Consider the following 19,410-nt stretch of genomic DNA (forward strand, 5'->3'; position numbering starts at 1 on the left):
GGGTTTTCATGCTGGTGGTTTTTCAACTGTATAATTAATTAAAAAAAATTAAAAAAAAGACGACTAAAGTAAATATGTAGACCTACCAGTGGCTCCTGTCTGTCCGGCATCTGACTCCAGGTGACAGGAAGTCTCTGAGGCCCCCCTGCTGTCACTGCAGTGCAGCTGGCTTCACCTGTTCCTACAGGGCCGACACGGTCCCCCATCTGTACAGCAGAAGGAAACACTCTAGATATAAACCTGGTCTAAAAATCAAAATATGCACAAGGTTATCGAGTTTTCCAATTCAATAAAGTTCCTACTTCCAAACAAATTATTTTTTCTAACACGATTCCACATATTTCCAATTAGATATTATTTGCTTTCTTATTTTGATGGAACTTCCTCTTCCTTTAAAGGGATTTTTTCCCCCCCACCAACCAAACTGCTAATCAGACGAGACCTTTATAAACAAGTTCACAATTAAACCATCAGCGTTTATAATAATCATTCACTCTAACAATAACAGCGTTTTGTTTTTTTTAATAATCATTGTATTAAAGAGGAGATCAAGTTTAGGATTTTAACAACTGAAAATCCTACCTTTGAAAATCTGGGAAGATTATTCCTCCCATGTTCAGGAAGACCAGTGAAGTCTACGACCTCTTCCTCACTCAGAGGACTGCTGCCAACAATCCCCAGACCTCGCATGGCATCATATGTGGTCATGGCGTGGTTAACTGGAACTGGGACGGTAGAAACTCCACCATTATTTCCAGTTTCCTCACTGCCGCTGCTCCCATCTCCTCCACCTCCATCCCCTGTTATACAAACAAACATCAGCTGGAGGTTAAACACAGAGGTTAGGTTGTTTTTTTTTTTACAATTTAATGCATTTTTATAGAAAGAAAAAAACTTAAACCAAACTACAGGTGCATAACATACATCTCCCTTGTCCTGTTATAGTTTGTTCCCTGTTCTTTTCCAGGGATCAAGGTTGATGCTTCATCAGCCTGATTCAGCTACAACTCTCAGGAGATCCACTGCACTAATGTTTCAAATTTTGAAAATCTTCCTATACAGGAAGAAAGCTAAAAACACACAAATGACAGATATATTTTAACAATTATTTAACTGAATTCACAAACTTTGTTTTAGCAGGGAACAAAACAAATCAGTTTTAAAGCCTCAACATAACCAGTGCTAAGTCTTTTTTGCAGCTATTTTTCTTTGTATGGTCTTCTTAGTATGTTTGATTTGGTGATAAGTGGAGGCGTTGCAGAGACAAGGGTGGAACAAAACTGAGAAATGCCGGCTGTTTCTCTGTAACTCGATTTTGACGCTTTGTGTTTCGTGCTTCGCATGCGACTCCACTGCCTTAATTCCCATCATTCCGAGCTTGAATGACTTCTTTCACAAAATACACTGAGCCTCATGTATGTTCCCTGGTTTTAGCCATGGAGAAAACTCTTGGCTGGAGACAATTTTCATTACTTTTACACTTGCTCATATTTTCCAGACAAAAGTTAATGGTGCATCTCCCAAATGTCCCGGCAGCAACAACGCTTTTATTGGTTCCGCTATCGAAACGGAACCAATAATGGTAAGCCATTTTTTTTTTTTTTTAACAAAATAAAAAAATAAAAATAAACATTTGTCAATTTTAGCGTTTTATTTAGATTACAAAAATAAATCGTAATAAAAATTTGCCTATTTATGATGTTTCAAAATTTAAGACCTACGAAAGACTGATTAAGGACATTTTAATACCAGTTAAGGCCTTAGTTTTATTTTGAAGAATTCAATGCCTTTTAAGACTTTTTAAGGACCTGCGGGAACCCTGTAATGGTACATCCAGGCCGCAAGCAGCAGAAGCAGCAAAAACGTGTGTGCTGCTTCATTTTTGATGCTTGTACAAGTTTAGTTCTCATGTGCCGCTGAAGCATCTTTTCTGCTCTAGCTGCGTGGGTCTGATGCGTGTTGGGTGGAGCTACCCTATCCTTTCTCGCTTGTAACAATGGCAGCAATATTTGCAGTGATCAGTGGGTAAAAAGTAGTTTTAATAGGTTTTTGAGTGACAAAGTCCACCTGAATAATTCATCTGCGCAGTCAGTTCATCAAGATCACGATCCTGCTTTCAAATATGATTTCGCTGTCAGTTATTTCTGCTGCTGTTAGTAGCGGCTGGAAGGTGTTTTTCATGTACATAATCCAAAGTGCAGGCACCAGAACATTAACAGCGAACACATTTTTCCGGCAGGTTTCTACATTTTAAGTTAATTTATGCTATGATGAGTGCTATGATCACTGTTTCAGAGATGTGGTGTGTCAAGCAGCTAAAAGTTACATTTTTCCAACTCCAGCAGCTGCTGCTTTGCAGCGCTGTGGGCAGTTTTGGAAATGTTGGCTTTAATTCTAAGAATGTACCCCTATGCTACCACTGCTCAGGGGTCAAAGTAGATTTAAATTCATCGAGATTTGATATTGAAAAAAAAAATATACACACAGATCTACTAATGTTGGTGCTTTATCTACTAAACTGATAAAAACTTTTTAAAGATATGTTAATTGTAAAAGAGGAATACTGAGAAAGAAAGTATACAGAATATAAGTGAATACATATTTCAGAATTTATATGAAAACTGAATGTTTAACCTGCAACTGGAGAGCTGATAACCTGCCCTTCAGCGGATCGTCTGTGTCCAATTCCAGGAAGCAGTGACGGTCCACCGCCAGAGGAGGCCTCGTCATCCGAACTGCCCCCTTCTAAGCCTGGTCTGAAACTGGGACGGTTACTTTCTCCAACCTGTGATAACGGGGATCCCCAGAGAAAGAAGACAGGCTGCTGTAAAACTGATGATTCTCACCATTAAAACAATGAAAACTCTACAGAACTCAACAGTTTTATTCAATCTCTTAACATTAGAAGGAATATATAACCCTAGTGATCAGTCCAGTAACACCGCTGCATTGGTGCATGCGTGGAGCCCAAATCACTGTAACAGTGCATGTGTCGTTTCATGGATGTCATGTGACCGATACAGGAGTTGCTTTTAATTTACTGACTCACTAAATGTGTTTAAAAACGGATCAGTCATTGTGATACATCTGCTAAAAAAAAAGTCTCATCTTTTGCAGTTCATCACTAAAATGATCCAGAATTTTAGAGCCTAAAAGGAATAGGAATTTGTTTTTATTTTAATTTTCTCATTGTGTCATCCTTTTCCTCTCAGTTCTCACTCAGCTTATCTAAATTAAAGTTTATTTCTAATTGACTCTTAGTTTATTTTAATGTTTTTACTATACTAATTGTTTTGAAATTATGATTCAAGTCCACAAGCATCCTTGTTATGTGCGTCGGGCACATTCATTATTTTTGTTTTTTCCTTCTAGTGTTGCATAGACCTTAGTTGAATCACTTAAATTTTAGAGTCTTGATAATTGTTTCTTTTTTCTTTTGTAAATAATTCGATTACGTTAATTTGTTGTGATATTGGTCTGCCTATAAGTAGGCTGGGTTTCCACCCGTTTTGCTGATTTTTTGTAACTTTGACCTGGTGGGACTGGTTGCCCTGTTTTCATCTTTTTTATTCCTACTAGAGTTTTAAGCGTTAGTTCAGTACTAGCAGAGGCTTCGACGGCCCTGTATAGGGTTGGCCCTCAGCTGTACCGTTTTGTTTCTTTGGATCGGCTCACCGGGTCCAACTTTCTGTTCAGTTTTTTTTTTGGACACGGGGAACTGGGGAAAAATCTGACTCTGTTTTTTTTGTCTCTTTGCAGAAAAACAACACAACTGATCTAAAAAGAAGTTCCAGAGATTAAGAATAAAATAATTCTTTTGAACCTCATGTTTGTCTCGGGTCCTTAAGTATGTTGTGGCCTGGGTGGTCGTAACAATCCTCATTCACATTTTCCCCTCAGTTTCCATGTTCTGATATATGTTTACACTATTTATTGGCTGCATATAAAAAATATCAAAGATATTTTCAATTTAAACATAGATAAGAAATGATATAATATAAACTACAATAACTTAAATTATATTATCGTACTACAGGTATTTTCCATAATGTAATGATAAAACTTAAACATATAGCATATTTTAGATTCAATGCACACCAACTGAAATATTTCAGGTCTTTTATTTTCTTAATAGGGATGATTTTGGCATACAGCTCATGAAAACCCAAAATTCCTTTCTCACAAAATTAGCTTATCATGAAAAAGGTCTCTAAACGAGCTATGCACCTAATCATCTGAATCAACAAATTAACTCTAAACACCTGCAAATGATTCCTGAGGCCTTTAAAACTCCCAGTCCGGTTCATCACTCAAAACCCCAATCATGGGTCAGACTGCCGACCGGACTGCTGTCCAGAAGGCCATCATTGACACCCTCAAGCCAGAGGGTATGACACAGAAAGACATTTCTGAACCAATAGGCTGTTCCCAGAGTGCTGTATCAAGGCACCTCAGTGGGAAGTCTGTGGCAGAAAAAGCTGCACAACGAGAAGAGGTGACCGGACCCTTTGGAAGATTGTGGAGAAGAGCCGATTCCACACCATGAGGGACCTGCGGAAGCAGCAGACTGAGTCTGGAGTGGAAACATTCAGAGCCACCGTGCACAGGCGTGTGCAGGAAATGGGCTACAGGTGCCGCATTCCCCAGGTCAAGCCACTTTTGAACCAGAAACAGCGGCAGAGGCGTCTGAGCTGGGCTACAGAGAAGCAGCTCTGGACTGTTGCTCAGTTTGGCACGTCATTTGGAAATGAAGGTGCCAGAGTCTGGAGGAAGACTGGGGAGAAGGAAATGCCAGAAGTCCAGTGTCAAATACCCACAGTCAGTGATGGTCTGGGGCACCATGTCAGCTGCTGGTGTTGGTCCAATGTGTTTTATTAAGGGCAGGGTCAATGCAGCTATCAGGAGATATTGGAGAACTTCATGCTTCCATCTGTTGAAAGTTTTATGGAGATGAAGATTTCATTTTTCAGCACAATCTGGCACAACCACTGGTAAATGGTTTACTGACCATGGTATCACTGAGCTCTATTGGCCTGCCAACTCTCCTGACCTGAACCCCACAGAGAATCTGTGGGATATTGTGAAGAGAAAAGTTGATAGACTCAACACTGTGGATGAGCTAAAGGTCGCCATGGAAGCATCCTGGGCCTCCATAACACCTCAGCAGAGCCACAGGCTGATTGCCTCCATGCCACGCCGCATTGAAGCAGTCATTTCTGCAAAAGGATTCCTGATCAAGCATTGAGTGCATAACTGTACAGAAGTATTTGAAGGTTGACTTTTTTGTATTAAGAACACTTTTCTTTTATTGGTTGGATGAAATATGCTAATTTTGTGATATAGGAATTTTTGGTTTTCATGAGCTGTATGCCAAAATCATCCATATTAAGATAATAAAAGACCTGAAATATTTCAGTTAGTGTGCAATGAATCTAAAATATATGAATTTTTAAGTTTTATCATTAGCCTTATGGAAAATAACTTGATCACAATATGACCTGTAGGTCATCAAGTTCAGTCTGTCAAATAAGCTGCCTGTAGTGTCTATAAAGGTCCAGCAGGTGTCAGTATTCCGTGAGACAGTATCATTACAGTTTGGCAATGTGTCGAAACAATTCAAGATGCCTCACTACCCCACCAGTAATAACCCCTCCCCATTCGACCAAAGCCTCACCAGCTGTCTAGACGTGCTCGGCAACAGCCGTGTCCTGGTGACGCCGCTGTTCCTCCTGGCCGTCTCCAGCTCATCCTCAGTGTCCTCATCGCTGGCTGGACATGAGTCCATACCTGTAGCAGCAAGACGCACATCAGGCCTCCGGAAGTCCGTCTGTAAACAAAAAAAAAAAAACAGAAAACTCTTCACTTCTCCAGGATGTATTATTACATTTCACCACAGAAAGTTTCAAACAAACCAAATTTATCAACGGAATAGTTTTCTATTCATTTTCTAATAGTCTAATTTTACTTCAGTAAAGAAAAGAGAACCTGATCATAGTGATGGAGGAACTGGCATCTTTGCTGCTGCGCCTCTTCAGAGCTGGATTCTGATGGATCATCTGCAGCACCCCCAACACCCTGCGCATATTTAGGTCTGTTTTAGCTTTGAATTAAATCATTTGCATCATAAAAGACTGAACGGAAAACAAAACGAACAGAAAGTAGCGCGTATTGATCCAACGCAGGAGGAGAAGTCTTACTTTCACAGGAATCTCCTGGCCCTCCACTCTGCCTCTCTGCGCTGCCGGAGGGATCAGTTTGTTGAAATACATCTCTAGTTCATCGTCCGGCAGGTTGTTCAAATCCATGTCATCATCTGGGGGCCCAAGCATATTAAGGTATAACACTAACATCTACAGCAAAGTGTTACAAACCCCACCTAAGCTCTGGGTGTCGTCTGCCATTTTGAAATGGTAAATGGCCTGTACTTATATGTGTAGGAGACCTGACCAAAGAGCCTTACTCTACATTCAAGTCATTAAAAAAAGGAAATCAGAAAAAAGGAAGGAATTTCTAAAAATTTTAAACCAACTTTAATTTTGGTTTAACAAAACAAAAGCATTGAACTCTTCAGAAATGTGGGTGTTCATTCAAGAAGAAAGGAAAAGCAATTCCAAAAAAGGAAAAAAAAAAAAAAAACAATCCACTGTACTCAAAAAAACATCATCAGCCTTATTCCTAGTACTGTTCCAATTCACAAAAACAAGAAGACAGAGAACAGACAAAGTCCCCGGATGTTGTTCTCGCCCCTCCTTCTTTACCCAGAATGCATCAGAGCAGACATGTCCGTTCTCGAGACTGACAACTGTCCCAGCATGCACTGCGTCAACAGCAGCTTCCAGGATATTAAGTTAAAAGTTCTCTTTTATGCTGCCGTTGTTCAATAAAATTACATTTTAAGATCATTTGAGCTGAGAACATTATGTTATGAGCGTCACTATATGGTCCATTTACTGATTTAGTGAATAATTTAAAAAAGATGTTGAGGACCGTGGCAACCAGCGGACCTCCAAGGCTAACTGTAGCCAGAGCCAGAGCTATGCCATGTTAGCCCGTCTGCAGCAGCCCTCTCTCCGCATAACCGTGTGTGACGTACTGCTGGCTCTGATGGCGAGTTTTTTGTTTTATTTGGCAAAATATTCATTTGAGTTTATCTACCTGTGTTCATTATTATTCCTCCACTAAATGAAAAAAGTAAGAATTTATTATTATCTAGAGACTAATAATAACAGGAGGTGAAATGCAGCTCCAGAAGAGCAGAGCATGTGGTGACGTCATCAGTACGCTTCTATTCCAATTGACCCATATTTATGCTGCATGCTCCCAGAGTCCAGACTTTCCCGTGTTCTTCTCAAGAACATACTTGGCGAGGACGCGAGTCCGTACTCGTGTTCTAGTGAATTGGGGCATTGCAGTCCAACCAAAGAAGCCGAATGACCCCCAAAGGGGCGGACCCGTTTGTCCGTTTCAATTTGCACTTTGTCTAAGCAAAAACAATGCTTTGTTGGGCCACTGTATAAAGGCTTTAACTCAATGTTATTTCTGACATTTTTAATTGGAAAAGCTTCCTGGATGGGAAGCAAAACGTCTTCAAACTTGGGAACAAAGTCCAGTGGATTTTTTTTTTTCCCTGGCATTCTATGATCTGGATGACAGAATCTTCACCAGCATAATAAAAGCAAAGAATCTCAGATGTCTTTTTAAACATCTAGATTTCCTTTTCCCCATTATTTATCCATACTTTTCAAAACAATTAAATTCAGTTCAATTGTCTCTTAATCAGAAGCAGTAATGTTAAGGTGCTATAAAGTACCTGTGACATCACTGTTGATGTTGTCCACAGACATGAGCTTCTCATTGGCCAGGAAGCTGGAATTGCTTCCACTGAAGTCGTCACTTTCAGGGATGTTAGTCTGCAAACGATCCTCCTCAGCTGTAACAGCTGAAGCCTGAACACATTAGGAGAAGTTTGACGTAAAAGCTTTAATTTACATGGACTCCACAGACATTCAGCTTTCCCCTTATTTTTAAATAAAAAAACAACCAAATTGTAAAAAAGCTCTATGGAGTGAATTTAGTTTTATTATTGCAGCAAGAAAATAACATGTTTTGCATTTTAAAATTTGGAAATAATTGCAATTCAAAAATAAAACTCTGAGAAATGGTTTATCTATAGGTTTTATTAAAGGAAAAGTCCGCTCATATTCAGAATTCAACCTCCTGAAAGTACTTTAAGTATGAAATTATTACATACTGTTCAATAAATGATAAGTGAATTTAATGAAGAGTCATTTCTTTTGAAAGTTAAATTATTGTTTTTATTTTTTTTTACTGAATAACGCTAAATTCATTAAATCACCACAAACGTATTAGTTTTAGGTATAGATCATGATCGTTCCTTGCTGATCGGACTTTTCCTTTAAACAGTCAAACAGGCAGACTGAGTATTGGTACCTTAATGTTGTCCAACTGTGTAAATGTCAGACGGCCAGTTGAAAGATCTATGAAAGGAAACAACAGATCTATTCATAAGGCAGAAAGATTTTTTTAGTTGTAGAAACAATTATAAAAAAGTAACAAGTACTGAAACCTTTATCAAAACCCAACTAACATAAGATGAAACGTATAAAACATAAGACAAAAGCGTCAAATGGACACCCTGAGCCAGAACAGGGAATGAGAGAATAGGTGAGGATTAGTCTTGGAGTACGAACCTGTTTCTAGCTCTGTGGGCTGACCACACACTGAACCCGCCTCGGTGGGAAGATGGCCGACCTTAGAGCCTTGGGGTCTGGATGTACCCTCATCTAGATGGATCTTAACTAGCATGTCTGACAGGCGGTGTGTTGTGAGGTAGTCATCTGCATTATCTCTGTGACAGAAAAAGAAAAAAGAAAATAACGACTAGAGATTATAATCAAAGCAAAACCATTTTTGGTAATCTAAGCCAAAACCTTTTATAACTAAAAACAATATGCATCCAGGAAATTGCATCATAATATTTCCCTTTAAGTAGCCAGGAAACAGATGAACTTCTCAGGGAAAACACATTTTCTACATGCGCAACATGATAACTAAGACCAGAAGAGGATCCACAAAAAAGGAGGCAGATGTGCTGGTGAAGATTCTCAGTCATCCAGGTCATTGCCATTCCAGAAAAGTTAAAAAAAACAATCCACTGGATTTTGTTACCAAGCTTGAAGATGTTTTGCTTCCCATCCAGGAAGCTTTTTTAATTAAAAATGTCAGAAATAGCGTTGAGTTTGAGGCTTTATAGAATAGCCCAACAAAGTCTTGTTTTTGTTTGAACAGTGGTTTGGTCATTGCTGTAACAATGGCCAGGGCAGCCAAATATGAACCACGAAGAACAAGAACCCAGAATAAAACTGGAGTTCTATCAACAAACTTCAGTCAGATCAGGTCATGATCACAGTGGCGCCTCGCGGCATCGGCCAAGAACGGCTCTCGACTTCAGTCAAAATGGAACACAGCTGCCTTCCATTAACCATGTGACTTTATAATCTTATGAATTGGGGTTTAGATTTATAATCCGTATTTCAAAGGATAATAGAGAACAAAAACCTGCTTCCAAAGAAAGTCAATACTCACAAGTAATCTTTGAAGCCGAGGGAAAATTTGGGATGATCTCCAACTGATGACTGTGACTTCCCTAGATCCTGTTCTCTGCCCTCCAGATATGAAGCCTCCACAGGATCTCTGTAAAATGACCAGACAGAAATGCTTTCACATTTGAGAATCTGGAGGAAAATTGTAATAGATGTCATGCCCCTGGAACTTTAAGATGTTTTGGTCATGCCCATCCTTGAACTCATCTTGGTTTGGAGTGTATAAAACGATATCTGAACTCATAGGAATAGAATGTCAGCCTTTTGATAGTATGGGTATCGCTAGGTTTACAGTGGAAATCTTCCTGCCCACCAAAATTATCTGAATTGATTGTCTGATCTAATGTTGTACCTCAAATTAGAAAAGATTAAATAAACACTAAACACTGAATTTCTTATAGAAGCATTTTTGTTATTTTTCTTAATATATTTAGTCAAGTTGGTGTTCCTTGTTATTACATTTAAATTAATTTCTGTCGTCAAAATATCAATTTTTTTTAATGTTACTAAAGGTAATAAGGTCTTGTCCTGGATTCTAATAACACTATTGGGTTGAAACTTGGATTTTGAAAGTATTTCACTGAGTGACTGAAGGAATCCCAGCCTCAGCAGTGTTGTAGTGCAAACATGCGTTTCTAGAGTCATATAGGAAGTGAGATGTCCAATAAGTGATGTTAAAAATGTGGAGGAGGCTCCGTGTTTCCCCACCTGCTGTGGGGTCTAATTTTAGCCACCGTGGAAGCAGCGACAGGCAGACCAGGACCAGAACCCAGGCTCACATTCCCCAGGGTGGAGCGGCCGCTGCTGTTGTCCAGAGACCTGCCGAGGAAGCTGGGAAAGGCTTCATCCTCCAGCTTGTAGAAACTTTCCGCCATGTTTCCTATTTTCAAGACATTTCATTTCAGGCAATCTGTTCCGTTTAACTTCAGAGGAAATTAGAGGTTAACCTGATCTTACCGTGAATCTTAGGAAGTTCTCCAAGATCGCTTTCATAAGAATAACCTCCATGTTTGACATAAACTGTCACATTTACCTTCATATAATCATAGCCTGCTTTGCTGAGCTAATTGCTACAAACAAGAACCTTCACCTACTCAACACAACGACTCAAGTACTTTAACTTATTTCGAGTAACATAAAAGTATCGAACAGTGACTTACAAACACAGATAATAGCAATCTCAGCTTCAGCTCTATGCTGCAGTAGTTCCTAATGAACTTTACCTAAATTTAACACTTGATAAAGTAGACGTTAGTTTGTCCGAAAACTTGAATTTGCTCACCAGAAACGGGCCCGAGATGCAAACTGTCTTCCTCCCGGTCGAGTTTTGCCGTTTAAATTTCTTCAGACTCGCAGAAAAGTGGAGTTAAGTTCCGGCTGGTCTGTCTCTAACACACATGTTTGACGTTATTTACTAAAATAAGGCGTTTCAAACAAACAGAGCTCTGCTTTGCAGAAACAAGAGGCGCCCAGACGCTACAGGAAGCCCGCGTCAGCGTCATATCTTTAGGGTGGGGCCTAAATATTTGAAATGATCTGATTGGCCAGAAAAAGAGAGAGGGCGGAAATGGCCAAATATGATAGGTTGGTACCAGTGCCGCACTTTATAAGCTTTTTGGAAAATAGACCATTTGTTCTCATTGTATTGAAATGAATAAAGAATAAATTCATTTATAAACTCCACCCAGAATGAGGACTTTCAACATTTTTACTTACAAAAAAGAAAGTTAAATAAAATTTAAACCAAATTAAGAAATATTTTCTAGGTGAAACATACTGCAAATCATTACAACCAGTGCAAGTGATAATAAGGGGAAAAAATATAATACTAAAAATAATGCTAATTATAAAAAATAAATACTATATTTGTGTGGTACTTTACTTGAGAATAAAGAATACAGTAAATGAGTTGTTGGACCAACACATAAACATCTAAGAAAGAAAAAACAACCTTAAACAGAGGGGGTGGACTTAGGTTTCACAATGCAATAATAGAGTTGATCCCTTCACGCCATCATAGCAACCAAAACCCCTTAGAGGGGAACAGACGACCTCGCCTGTTCAGCCAGGAAAAATATTCCCTTTTACAACCCCCTTTCAGAGACATAGACAGGTATGGGGGATTGCAGACTAACAAAGAAGCCAAACAACACCCATTCTAAGGGGAATCCCGTTTATCCGTTTCATTGTTGTCTAAGACAAAACAAGGCTTTTTTGGGCTACTGTATAAAGCCTCGAACTCAACGCTATTTCTGACATTTTGAACTGAAAAAGCTTCCTGGATGGGAAGCTAAACGTCTTCAAACTTGGAAACAAAGACCAATGGATTGTTTTTTTTTAACTTTCTTGGAATCAACCAAGTAGCTAAATTCAAAGCATATTGTTTCCTACCAAACATGTGATCTACTATGCTGCTGCAGGAATGCCCGGTTAGACAGCTGCCAAAAGGGAGCAAACGTTTCTTTTTTATTCTAACTGAATTGAGGCCAACTAAATGATGCAACCTAAACAAGGAAATAAATCATAAAGTTATGGGGTACTCATAAAGCAGCAGACAAATCATTCATCATATGTATATCATGTATACCAAAAGTACTAAACAATGCTACAACCCTCAGTTCTTCATACAACTAATCCAATGTTTGCAAAGAAACCCAAAAATTCAGTGTGTTAAGTTCGTATGAGATGCTTAACCAAAGGCTCATACTCTTTTTCATGTAAAAGGATGTTCTTTTATTATTGATAACATACAAATTAATGAAAACATTAAAAAAATTAATTCAACAAATTCATGACAGATGGCAAAAAAATAGTAGGAAAAGACAGAAAGGAAGGACCCTAAAGACTTCAAAAACACTATCCTCTGGTGATGAGTAAAAGCTATTATCACAGAAATGATTTTGCTCTTTTCAAATCTCCCATCAACTTGTAGCTCTCATCAACTTTGATAGTTGTAGAGAGGCCACTATTTCCAACTTAAAAAAGTTTAATATTCTTCTTAGCAGAAAGTCTCCAGTTCCCATGAGCCCTTCTGTTTGTAAAAATGAACCCAAGGTGAGAAGACTGAGATGACACTCCAGGACATGGATGTAGGTTTGCATAGGGACCATAGGGACATGTCCCTACAGTACCAACATTTTGGGCCGACCTACTTGTCCCTACCAACAATTACATGTGCATAACATGTTTATAACTTACAATACAGCATTGTTGCAGCAATGCTGGAAAATATTGAGACAAAAATATGTTTTGTTCAAAATTCAAAATTTTTATTTATTTTACAATTTTGGTATAATTACTGCTCTAAGTGCGTCGCTCTGTGAGCTAAAGACATTTTTTAGAGTCTCTATACTCCAGTTAACGATTAATTGATTACTACTTTTTTTTTTACATTATTTCAATAACTGATTAATCCGATGAATTGTTTCAGCCCTTAATACAATTTATGAAATTGGTTAAATAGAGTAACTACATCCTAGACTTACAACTTGGAGAGTGAGGTTAATATATTAAATGCTCAATATCAGTTCCTCTTTTAGTTCCAGGGCTCATGTAAATACAATGCATTTATTTGGTGTCCCTTGAATCTTTTATTTCGCTTTGTTTCATGATACAAAGAGAACATGTAAAAGAGTGGGTTTTACCTCTATTTACCTCTGCACAATTCTATATCTTCAAAATAAAAAAAAGTATAAATCCACATATAACAGACATATTTAGACTACATTCTGTTAAATAGGCACAGATTTACCTACTGTCCTAGACTAGGACTCCTAGTCGCTGGTAATTTCAAACGCAAACATTTTCAAAGTGGAAAAAAGTCCTAATTCCTCATTTATCAGAGCCAGTTAAGCTTCAGTCACTGATAAACAGCATCTAGTGTATTGCTTATAAAAATTGTATAAATGTAGCAAGAAATGCTTCTTTTCTCTTTAAATGAAATACACCCTGATTTTCCCGTCAAGTATAAAAAAACGAGCGTGCATATTTTTGCATAGGACCAATGACATCAGACCAATAGTGTCCCTATCAAAGTTAAAATCAAACCTACGCCCCTGCTCCAGGATCCCTTATTTTTTGTGCTGATGTCCCAAACATGTGAACTTGGCCTTGCTCAATGTAATTCCAGTTCATTATGTGTCAAGTTAAAACACATTTTATTTTTATAAAGACAGTTCAATCAAACCATCCAGTCAGAACGATTAAATGTTCCAAGGATTGCATCCAGTCAATGACTTGGCAGGATCTCCTCCTCCTAGAAGAGCATGTGGCGACAGTGGAGAGGAACACCAGTGGAGAAGAACACCAGGCTCATGGGAACAGCATCCACAGAGGGCTGCTCACATGGATGATCACACAAAGCAACCACACATTTTCCTAAATGTTTTCATAAATAATTGCCTTAAAATAACCAGATGCCATCTGCTCAGATCCCAGGTGAGGATGGTTACTTTCAGCAGCTTTAAAAGTCTGTTTTAACATGTGTGTCTAATGCTGGTGAAGATTCTCAGTCATCCAGGTCACAGTCATTCCAAAAAAGTTAAAAAACAATCCACTGGACTTCGTTTCCAAGTTTGAAGATGTTTCGCTTCCCATCAAGGAAGCTTTTTTAATTCAAAATGTCAGAAATAGCGTTGAGTTTGAGGTTTTATACAGTAGTCCAACAAAACCTTGTTTACATTTAGATAACATGCAAATTGAAACAGAGGAACGGGTCCACCGCTTTGGAATGGGGGTCGTTTGGCTTCTTTTGTTAGCCTGTAATGCCCCATACCTGTCTATGTCTTTAAAAGGGGGGTCGTTAAAGGGAATTGTTGGCCTGGCTGAATAGGTGAAGTCTTCTGTTTCCCTTTACAGGCCAGTGGATTGCTTTTTAACTTTTTTGGAATGTGTGTCTAATGAATCATGGGACATTTCCACTGAGCTGTTTGGGAGTCAGTTACTCATACAGCGTCTGGTTTTGATGAATAAAAGGGGAACAGTAAAAATAAAAAAAACTGTCACAGCATTAAAAAGAAACATCTCATTTATGAGTTATAAAGGAAATCCAGTTTTTATGATCAAAAAACTTATTTAAGGGAGAAGTCCATTCAGCAAGAAATTATCAGTGGATGATTGTTTATAGTGATTCAATTTAGTGCAAATATAGTAAGCCTCACTCCTGACATCTTGTTAGTGACGTCACGGTGCGGTAAGCCTAGCGCCATTCTCCGCTTTACAAGCAAAATCAACGGGAACTACTAGACACATCTGCAATCAACAACAATTATTGAAGATTTCCAGGTGACTTCACCATTGAAATTCACCAGAGCTATAGTGAAACTGACAATGCCCACGTGCATGGCAGCTGAAGGATGGAATAAATCGGGTAAAAGTGAAATAAATTTGTTATTTCACCTTTCCGATTCCTCCACGGACGCGTTCGCCGTTGGATTGCCAACTTGAAGAGGGAGAATTTGCCATCAAACTTCTGACCAGAGAAAAGACATGTAATATGTAGCCAACATTTGGAAGAAGAATGTTTTCAAGATGACCTGGATAATAGCACATTGTGACAAACACCAGATACAGCACTGGGACTTGATCAACAGCCGATACCGCACCGTGACGTTACAAACCAGTAGGTGGCGGTAGTGTTCTTTGACAAACATGGATGCCTCCATTAAAGCACATTCAAATGAAAATTACTGTGGTTGTGGTTTGAGGACCCAAATGCAGAGGCGAGTTCTTGCAGTTTTAATGAATGTATTACAGGTAACAGAGGCAGGAATCCAAAATCCAACTTAAAATGTTAAACGTAACCAGAAACACGGAGACATCAGGGGAAACAAACACGAGGAGTCAGGGAAAGATAAGGAGAGACAAGGAAGCAGCACTGAGGAACTGGACAAGGAGAGTATTTAAGGTTGAGTGAACAAAGGGAGGACTAACGAGCTGATTGGGAGCAGGTGAGAACAGAGGCTTCTAGAAGAAGAGCTAAGGAAAAGGAAACCAACACAAGAGGGCAACAAAGAAAAACATAGGAAGCCAAATACATCCAAAAACACAACAAAATAGGAATTAAACCAATAAAACTAGAGAACAAAGAAAAACATGAAACTGAAAACTTAAAGAAAGCTTAACAGAACCAAGACCATAACATCCTCTTACTTAAAAACATTGTCATTTATTGAACAATGTGTAATAACTTCCTATTTAAAGTACTTTCAGAAGTTTTTATTCTGAATATGACTTTTTTATTTTAAGATATTAAAATCCCGCATAAGCCACAGTAAACAAATGTTATTCCCATTTTTGATTTTATTACAAAAACAAAACCTTGAAAGGTTAAGAAAAGAATTTATTACAAGTAAATGACCTTATTCTTTTTTTTCCTTTTCATAGTACAGCATTACATTTTCTAACAAAGGTAAACACTTTAAATCTGTTCCAATTTGAATCATTGCTCTTCAGCTTCTGGTAGGGACAGCAGCGCCCTGGAGGAGGAGTGTCTGTGAGGAAGAGCCAGTGGCTGCGGCTGCTGCACAGCCTCGGCATCACAGTGCTCTATGAGGGAGGAAGGAGGCAGCAGGTGGCCGTGCCTGGTCCCACCTCTGGGAGGATCCAGAGGTGGAAAGAAATACCTGAAGCAATACAGAGTGAGGAGAAAAAAAAAAGGAAGGAGACAAACATACAGACGAGGAAAAAAACAGCGACAAATGGAAAATAAGAGAAGCATGTAAAGGCAAGTGGCAGAAATGGAAATATGGAGGGAAAAATGTCTATATTGTTCCAAGATGGGTGAATATATATAAATAAAACATTACTTCACCAAAACAAAGCATAAAGGACATGGATGTGGTTTTCATGCCAAGTTCTCTGCTATCAAGCTTACAGCAAAGTGTCGTGTTTCAGGCAAACAGATAATAATTCATAAAAAAGTGTCATTAGTAATACGCAGAACTCTGGTTTATCTTTGGAGAGGTCAGCTGGCGAAGGGGAGGAGCAAAAGGAGCTCGTTTGGCAATCCTGCATGCAACAACCAATAGAAGAGCAAATTAACTTCAACAAACCAGGTTTAGACATTGTTCTTTATCAACAGGAAGGAAATTAAATAACCAGGGATGCAAAACATGGCAACTTCCAATCGATGTAATTGCTCCGATGCCCCCGGTCATCTTTTTATTACATCTGAGTCAAATCATAAGTGCAATTTGGACACACCTTCTTATTTAACACTTTTCCAGATTCAAGATGGCTGCCTCTGGAAGCTCATTAAATCAACGCAGAGAGTTAAAAGCTGATTGAAACAAAGTCAGAACCTATACGGAGAACAGGGCTGCAGCTAGCAGTTATTTTTAGAATAAATACACATTTTAATGATCAATTATTTAGACTTTTTTAAGTCAACATTCCTAAATAAACAAGCATAGATGAATAATTTGTCATTATAATGATAGGAGGGGAGTGGCAGCCTAGTGGTTAGGGCTTAGAGTGGAATCCTGAGATTCTGAGCCCCACTCCCACAGACTGCCACTCTGGGTCTCTGAGCAAAGACCCTTAATCCCTTTTACAAATAATAGAAATAATAATCAGGGCTCATTAGAGGGTTTTTTTTCATAAAGAATTTGAACTTCCACTTCAGGAGCTTTGGATAGAAGATATTCAGAAAGATTTTCCTTATTTCAAATGGAAAATGTTGATATTTTCAGGGGATGTTCAGTATAACATCAGACAAAAAATACATAAACAATATTGGAATATATGCTGCGTTTAAATCATCAGCATGCTGATAGAAACTCTCCACTTCTATGTAAAGTTAATGTAACCCAAATAGCTGGTAACACGTGGCTCAGTTGATCTCATAATTATATCCTTGGAGTGTTGGCCTCGTCACTATGCACAGGGGTCTGCAACTATTACAGTCCAAAGAGCCATTTTGGACTTTTGTACTGCTAATAAAACTCGTTTAGAGCAACAAAATATTGCGCGATTTATTTTCTTAACAAAAAAAAAAAAAACAGATTATATTTCAGAAAAATGAACCTCAGGAAATTTGTCATTTTTAAACAACCATTGTACCATTTCAAATTTTTAGGTTTTTAACTTAAGGAAAAAAAACTGCCAAAGGAGAAAAAAGGCATTTTTCAATGAGCTGCTGATGTTTTTTTGGAAATCATGTTAATCATCACTTAAAAAAAGATTAAAAATAATATATTTCTGTTTTTTTTTTTTACGGAATACAATGAGGCAGTTTGGAATATGCCAAGACATGCATTTTGTTTTGTATATCTATGGTTCTAATAATTAGCCAAAGTGATTAAGAGTAGTAGATTAGTTGAGTTTCTAAAGAGCCCCAGGCTGCAGAGCCCTGGCCTACTGGCTTAGAGCAGTGCTCTGTGCTCTGGTTTAATCCACACAGCCTCCACCCTGGGTCTCTGAGCAAAGACCCTTAACCACACAATATCTTTATATCTCATACCTATAAAATATTTAAAAAACAATTATAATTGTTGAGTATTTTTTTTTCTTCAGTTGGAAGAATATCATTTGATCAAGTATTTTCCAACCTTCCACACCACAAAAGTAACAAAGGGATGAATGATTTCTATCAGTCAACACTCAGAGATTTGAGATGGACCGGTACAGCTTATCCAGGCCAATTATTTTGGCATCAGTCCGAGAGATCCTTGATATTCGCTGCCAATATATTTGGGCCGATTCTTAGTCGAAATTTATTTATTGGTTTTCTATCATTTACATTATGAAAATGACATTGATGACTGATATTAAACAAGTCTCAATTTAAACAAACTGAACAAAACATATTGCCAAATCAAACCAAACCTTAACAATGGATAGCAAACGGCCAGAGCCTAAATGCACTTCTACACATGGCTGCTGGATGCACTGATGCAGTGATTCCCAAACATCCCCCTTTTGTTTACTAAACAGTTTTAGCTCTGCCTCAGTCTAAAAATCTTTAAGTCTCTGCTGCTTAGCGGGTAGCACTGCTGCCTTGCAGCAAGAAGGCTCCGGGTTCAATTCCTGGCCTGGGTTCTTTCAGCATGGAGGTTACATGGCTTCCTGTGCATGCGTGGGTTCTCTACGGGTCCAAAAACAGGACTTTTAGGTTAATTGTGTCTTTGTGTTGTCCTGCGATGGACTGGCGACCTGTCCAGTGTGTACCGTGCCTCTCAGAAAGACAGCTGGAAATCTACTGACACTGATAGAAGACAATGAAAGTTAAAATCAGCCCAAAGTATCGCTGGCTGATGATTCGGTCCATCTCTGCTGAATTGTAAAGTTGTATCGGGATGGATACCCTGTATATTTTCCAGATAGTTTCAGTCATTTCTGCTCTGAGTGTTTTTTCTGTCATCAAACTGCATTTTGAGTCTTTAGACTCCATTCAACAGTTTTATTGGATTACCCAGTTAGTTTACGGTTATTGGAATGATCGATAACCAAATCAATTCTTTCAGCCCTGATGGAGAAACTAAATTATAAAAAATTGAAATAATATGGGCAACATGGTTTTCATCTCTGCAGCTTAGTTTCTTGTGCGCATGCGCGAAAGCAGCATGCTGCAGTTACACCGCTCCAGTTACATTTTTAACTTTATTTTTTATCTTTTTTTTTGATTGCTCGTTTTTTCACAGTGACTCTTTGAAGTATTATCCTCTATAATGAGGTATTTTTCAGAGAGTTTCTGTGCTTTTTTGTGTTGTTATCTCTTTTTATTCTTATTTTTTGTCTTTATTATATTGTGTAGTTGGATGTGTATATGTATATATATATATATATA

The 19,410-nt window shown here is 38.4% G+C and overlaps 2 protein-coding genes across 2 annotated transcripts in view; both read right to left on the reverse strand.

Annotated features, from left to right (window-relative positions):
* Positions 1-11,103, reverse strand: part of cep192 (centrosomal protein 192kDa) — a 57,673-nt gene extending 46,570 nt beyond the window's left edge. The window contains exons 1-12 of the mRNA XM_015383073.1: positions 10,906-11,103; positions 10,332-10,503; positions 9,607-9,714; positions 8,712-8,869; positions 8,452-8,498; positions 7,811-7,946; positions 6,198-6,313; positions 5,986-6,075; positions 5,675-5,827; positions 2,635-2,785; positions 583-800; positions 87-206 (exon numbers count right to left, since the gene is read on the reverse strand). Coding sequence (XP_015238559.1) covers positions 87-206; positions 583-800; positions 2,635-2,785; positions 5,675-5,827; positions 5,986-6,075; positions 6,198-6,313; positions 7,811-7,946; positions 8,452-8,498; positions 8,712-8,869; positions 9,607-9,714; positions 10,332-10,498 — 1,464 coding nt within the window. The 5' untranslated portion in view covers positions 10,499-10,503; positions 10,906-11,103. The remainder of the gene's footprint in view (positions 1-86; positions 207-582; positions 801-2,634; positions 2,786-5,674; positions 5,828-5,985; positions 6,076-6,197; positions 6,314-7,810; positions 7,947-8,451; positions 8,499-8,711; positions 8,870-9,606; positions 9,715-10,331; positions 10,504-10,905) is intronic.
* A 4,887-nt stretch (positions 11,104-15,990) lies between these two features.
* seh1l (SEH1 like nucleoporin) overlaps positions 15,991-19,410 on the reverse strand; it is a 14,299-nt gene continuing 10,879 nt past the window's right edge. Inside the window, exon 7 of the mRNA XM_015383065.1 lies at positions 15,991-16,246. Within this exon, the coding sequence (XP_015238551.1) occupies positions 16,063-16,246 (184 nt within the window). The 3' untranslated portion in view covers positions 15,991-16,062. The remainder of the gene's footprint in view (positions 16,247-19,410) is intronic.

The sequence above is a fragment of the Cyprinodon variegatus genome, unplaced genomic scaffold (genome assembly GCF_000732505.1).
Source record: "Cyprinodon variegatus isolate N-32 unplaced genomic scaffold, C_variegatus-1.0 Scaffold275, whole genome shotgun sequence".
Taxonomy (NCBI): domain Eukaryota; kingdom Metazoa; phylum Chordata; class Actinopteri; order Cyprinodontiformes; family Cyprinodontidae; genus Cyprinodon; species Cyprinodon variegatus.